Source organism: Falco rusticolus, chromosome 14 (assembly GCF_015220075.1).
Source record: "Falco rusticolus isolate bFalRus1 chromosome 14, bFalRus1.pri, whole genome shotgun sequence".
In the NCBI taxonomy this organism is placed as follows: domain Eukaryota; kingdom Metazoa; phylum Chordata; class Aves; order Falconiformes; family Falconidae; genus Falco; species Falco rusticolus.
In genome coordinates, this window is record NC_051200.1 from 14,825,112 (window position 1) to 14,831,111 (window position 6,000).

A 6,000-nucleotide genomic window follows, 5' to 3' on the forward strand; every position below is an offset into this window, starting at 1 on the left:
TCACATCACAGAGCCAATGAGACTTACAGATGCAAATCCCACCACGTTTCCAAGAGCATGAGGATTAACCTGTTCAGCCAACAGAGCCACACACTGCAAACACTTCCAGTTTGCTGGGAAACGTCTTAATGCATCTTTTCTTAAGATTTTTCACAAGACTTAACCTGGAAAAGTAACTAACATGTAGAGACATGAGAAGAACCCCCATGCATCACCAGGGGCCCACATCACAACAACGTGGTGTCAGCATCAGGCCTCCCAAAAGCCAGTAGGCACCATCCCTGGTCCTGGTTCAACAAGCTTGTACCAGCAGCATAAAATTTCTTCTAATCTCAGACCTTTTGGCTCCAGAGGCAGTTCTCCAAGGTTGTTCTCCTCTCAGTGGAGAGCACCTCTCTCCTGCAACACTAGCCAGGAGAGCCACCAAATACAGCCCAACCTTTACCCACAGCCATGACACCACTTAAGAATGTAGGTATCTGTACTTGCTCCCATGTCTCATTACATTTTCCAGTCTAACCCCAAGGCCTTTTGTTTCTTGCAACGGTGCCATTGGATTTATTGCTATAGACAAGTTCAGTAGATACTCCCCATAATAATTAGCCACAGCCAAGTGAAATTTCAGTTCTGAGATGCTCTCACGCACAGTTACTTTGGATGCTGCCTCTGTTCAGTGTGCCAAAAGCTTTGAGGCTTCCACAATCAATCAAGTGACCCAAGTCAGTCACTCATGACTAGGAAAAAGCACTTTTCTCCTTTCTCACCACTGATGCCAAGTGGCTGAGACAACCCCCTCCTTTCTGCCACCACCATCAGCCCATTTCACCAACTTCCCAAGCAGCAAATCCAGAGCACTCAAAGCATCAACTGTGCCCGCACCTTCCCCCTTCCCTCTCCTGAGATTTCCAGATGCCACAGGGGTGAGCGGCGCTGATGGAACAGGAGACAAGCAAGAATGGGGGCACAGAGAATATGTACCCCAATGGGACCCAAGGAGGGGAAAAAACATATTAAAAAAAATCCCTCTCCCCACACCTACAGATTCATGTTCCTCTAGGAGGAGGAAGGACCAAAGGAGGAGAGGGAGATCTATTTCGCTACTTACTACTTATTAAGCAGCACAAGCCGCTGCTACCAAGGAAAGCAAGTTTTGGGAAACTATACGCTCATAGACAGGAAAGCACCATTGTGTTAAGTCCAAAACAAAACAAAACAAAAAAATATTACAGCAGCCTTCCTGAGTATTTCTGCTGCTCCAGGACAGGTATCTGCCCTCTAAGCCTGCAATTGCCAGGGAAAACAAAGGCAGACTAGTGATGGGATTAAAAGCAGAGGCTGGAGGATGATTGCTGCAGGCAACGAGGTTCTTCATGGAATCACCCTCCAGGCCGATCCCGTTGGGCCCTATATCACGGTGATGCTCTGTACCTAGTGCTGAGTGTTGCAAGGTCCAGGACAGGGTACCCTCCAGACTAACAAAGGCTCAACTTTTCAACAAAAGGCCCCTACAGAACGGCCCCCCTAACCAGCAATCTGACAAGGAGACTCCCCACGCAGCAAACCTCTGTGCAAAGTAATCACACACAGGTGCGAGCTACAAAGTTTGCTGGAACAACCACCACTCACTCGGCTATTCCCAGACAAGGCTACACAGCCCCAAGATAGTAACTACAGATTGCATTATGCAGCTGCCAAGCAGTTCAAATCACCCTTAGAGCAGGTCTCACTTTTTAATCACCTCACTTACAAACGCAGGAATTCCCACCCCTGTCAAGCCAAGCTCCCCTTGAAATAGTCCTCTGCTCCTCACCTGATGATGCTCCCCAAACGGACCTTGCACTCCTCCAAGTTGCTCCCCCTTCTCTCAGGATTTGCACCGCAGGGCTGTGCTGCCCCCTCCCTCCCACCAGCATTAACCCAGCACACACCACCCAGGACCCTCAGGCCTCCCCCCCAAAACCCGGGTGCAGGAACAGCCAGGCCAGCCCCGCTCACAGCCAGCAAGGCTCTTCTGCTCAGACATCCTCATCCCACACCCACTGCTGCCCCGCAAGCAGCTATCTTCTGTCCAGAAAGTGCTTATATTAGCGTCTGTTACTGGCACAAGGAATAGGTGCTAATTAACTAGTTGTCAGCTGAATGTTGCTAAATCAAGAACACAAAATAAAATTAAAGACAAGGTATTGCAATGGGCAGGAAGACTTGAAGGGACTACTGTTCATTTAAGAACTTCTCCTGTATTTTTAAACATTTAGAAATTGCAGTCCAAATAATTGCTTGTCAAGACATTATTGGGGAGAATAACTGCAGCTATTAAGCAAGCTGTGTCATTAGTTTATTAAAGATGTAACATCATTTCAAAGCCTTTGAGAGAGTAAACCTCTACCTAATGCAAAATCATCACAGCTTCATTTTCCTCCCTCTCTCCTGGCTTCAATCTCAAGTCACGAGTCCTAGCGACCTCTCTGAAGTCGGCTACGATGATGTACATCATTTGCTAGACAAGGATCCATCCCTCTGAATTCCCGGGCAGGTACACACAATGCTTCTGTTTCAACTCAGAAAAGCATGTTTGGTAATCCAACAGGGGAAAAAAAAAAAAAAAAAAAAAAAAAAGAAATTCACAAAACCAACCAAACCCCTGCCCCACCCCCCCCAAAAAAAAAAACAAAACCACAAACAAAAAACCCAAAGCCAGAAGCTACAGACAAGAACTCAGCTCTCCAAGCCTGCTGTTCCCTTCTGCCTAAGGTGGTGGGTTCAGCACAAGGAGTCTCCTGTTTTACTGGAGGGCACAACTAAGCCCAAGCACCAACAGACCTGTCTCTGCCCCACAGCTACAGCTCTGCAGGCCAGGCCCATCTCTGGGGGTAGAGAGAGGAAGATCACTGGAAGCTGTTCAGCAAGAGAGCGCACATTATGCAATTTCCATTTCTGCTGACAAAAAACGTATTTACAGGACAGGTAAAATAAACTACGTTGCTTGCAAGGCTCAGCAGCCTGAAACCGGGAAGCTAATAGACCCAGAGGGCAAGGAATTGGTTCTTGATGTTTGCAAATCGGATGTCACCAAAACGAGACAATTAAATTTTAAAGCAGTAGGGAAAACAAAAGAGCAGGAATCACAATAGCCAAGTCTCATAAAGAGCTGCTTCTTGGGTACAGGAAGATAATGACGCTAACCATTTTTCTACTAGATGGCAGTGTCGTGTCACACTATATAAAAGGAATTCTAGAAAGAAATTGCTTTCTATTCCAAGTGAATCTGTGCTTAGACTTGACTTCAGAGAGCATGATATATAACAGTACCCTCATTGTAAAGGGACCTGCCATCAGTCTAACAGCGCAACAGAAGCAATACCCTAGCTTCTAATTTCCCAGTGAAGCAATGTGAAAAGACACTAAAACCCTAAGCTGTTCTGCTACAGGGTACAGCTGTGTGCACAGCCGCGGACAAGCTACTCGGGCTGTTACAACTGAAGGTAGGCTGTCATCAACCCACTCCAGGAGCAGAGGAAGCAGGTCCTTGCTGCTCAGGAGAAGCCACCTGGGCTCTTGCAAGGCTGGGGCAGCACTCAGGCCACCACCCAGCTATACCCAGGTGAGGTTAGCGACTTCAAAGGAGGGCGCAGGGACGCCAAGCGCAGCGCCACTAAAATTCAAAATGCAAACACAAAATAAACAAGGTTAGAGCTGAAGGAGAATGCCAATCTTTGCGGGCAATTCCATCCTAAGACTAACCTTTCCTTTGCACGGCCACCATCCACATAAGCTAAACTTCAGATGTAACAAGACTCAGCGGCTCAGGAACGCTCCCAAATCCAAGGTTAATTCCTGGAGTACGAAGGAGCTACGGTGTGTGTACCCGGGGAGCTCAGTGCTAGGCGGTGGGTTACCAGAGCTGGAAAAGCTCCGGGAGAAGGTGGCAGGCAGCCAGAGGACCCTCGCCCCTGTGCCACCGCCAAAGATCCGCCCCGGGGGGTCCCCGAGCGGTCCCCGGGCCGCCAGGCCTGCCGTGTGTCACCGTGCACGGTGCTCGCTGCTGCTAAGGATCTGGCTCCGTAACTCCGGGGGCTCCCCGCCAGCAGTTACAATCGCGACAGCCGCTGGGACACGGTTCCCAACACTTCATCCCCAGCAGAGCGGGGGCCGGGCTTGGTTTGCCCCCGGAGCCCCCGCTGCACGCCGGTTTGCAGCCTGCTCCGTGCCGGGGTGCTCGGTACCGACCGAGCCCGCTCCCCCGCCCCCCCTCGCAGCAGCATCCCCGCCACGGCTGCTCCCTGCCGCTCCATCCATCCCGCCGCCGCCGCACCGGCGCCCTGCGAGCCCCGGGGAGAGGGGAGACTACGGGAAGCCCCCCGGGGAAGGCCCGCGGTCCCCGCACGGCCTCACCTGGAGGGCCGGAGCCGCACCTCCTTCTTGCTGTCCACCACGGAGGGCACGCAGTTGGTGAGCTCGGTCCAGTCGGCGTGCAGCCCGCAGCTCCAGCCGGTGGAGAAGCGGGAGAAGAGCCAGGTCTCCCGCTTGCCCGGCCGGTGGCAGGTGCACTTCTTCTGCCCGGCGCGGCACTCGCAGGGCTGCTCCAGCTGGATGTTGCGGACCAGGTGCCGGCCGAAGGTGGTGCCGCCCGTCTTCTGGATGTGCAGGAAGACGATCAGGTCGTCCCCCTTGATGTTGAAGTCCACCCGCCGCAGCAAGTCGCCGGCGGAGAAATTGAAACGGGGAACGAAACGCGCCGGCGTCTCGTCCTCCGCCCGGTACGGGTCGGCGGCGGCGGCGGGGCTGAGGGCGCGGAGCCGCAGTAGCTGGCACTCGGTGCCCGGGCAGACGTACTGCAGCACGATCACGGCGAAGAGGAAGAGCATCACCAGCGCCAGCAGCACCTTGTGGGACCGGTCCTCCATCGTCGCCGGGAGCGCCGCGCATCGCCGCCGCCGCTCACAGCCGCCGCAGCAGCCGTCGCCACCGCGGGGGGCCGCCCCGGCCGCGCGCCGCCGCCATCGCCCCGCCGCCGCCGACGGCCCTTCCCGGCAGCCCCCGCGCCGCCGCCCCTCCGCGCGCCCTCGCCCCGCCCCGCCGGGGCCACGCCTCCTCGTCGGGCCACGCCCCCTCCACCGGCACGGCCCCCGCCCTGGCTCCTCCGGCACCGCCGCACCGGGACCGGGACCCGGGCCGAGACCGGGCACGGAGCGGGGCCGTTGCGCAGCGCTCTGCGCCGCGGGGTGCACGGTGCTGAGCCGCGCTCCGGCCGTGCCCAGGCACCGGGCACGCCGTGCTCGGGTCTCGGTCCCGGGGCGCACCGTGCGCTCTGCGCGGCAGGCTGCGGAGTCACCGCACCCTCTGAAGTGCCTGCGGGGCCCCACCGCCGATCCCGGCCCGCCCGAGCGACCCTCGGCAAGGGGCTGGGGCCGGTGCCCGGCAGGGAGCCCCCGGCGGAGCGGCAGCGGCGCGGTGCCCCCGTCCCGGCCGGCCGCCGCCCGGCTCCATCGCTGTCCCGCTGCCCCCCGAGCGCTGCGTGCCCCCACCCCACACACCAGCACTCAGGGTTTGGCGGGGGGTGGGGGGCATTGGCTGTTTTTTTGACGCCCCGAGGGGTTTCGACTCATCGGTAGCAAACAGACCCGCGCCCCCTGCCAGCACATTTGGGAACCCCTTCGCACAATGAGAGTGGGCTGTAAATAAAACAACAATAACGAGGACTCGGCGGGTTTATCTCTGATTAAAGTCCTTTGTATATTTATATGCAAATTATGTTTCGCCCTCCAGCTCCTGGCACGTTACCGGTGAGGCCGGGCGGGTGGGAGCGCACCCGCAGCCGCCCCGGTGCTGCGAAGCTGCTGAGCCACCCCCCTCCCCCCACCCCCCGCGCCCCCCGGCAGGGCCAGGGGCACAGCACCGCACAGCCACTGGGCCCGGGGCTTTCCCTGCCCCCTTGGGTGCAGCTGATGCCGTGACAATACACGCCTGGGAAAACCGCAGCCTTGCAAGTGGCTTAGCAAA

The 6,000-nt window shown here is 56.4% G+C and overlaps 1 protein-coding gene across 1 annotated transcript in view; it reads right to left on the reverse strand.

Moving 5' to 3' along the window:
• The window catches only part of HS6ST2 (heparan sulfate 6-O-sulfotransferase 2), a 136,330-nt gene extending 131,313 nt beyond the window's left edge, over positions 1 to 5,017 (reverse strand). Inside the window, exon 1 of the mRNA XM_037408515.1 lies at positions 4,393 to 5,017. Coding sequence (XP_037264412.1) covers positions 4,393 to 4,904 — 512 coding nt within the window. The 5' untranslated portion in view covers positions 4,905 to 5,017. The remainder of the gene's footprint in view (positions 1 to 4,392) is intronic.
• Positions 5,018 to 6,000: the final 983 nt, after the last annotated feature.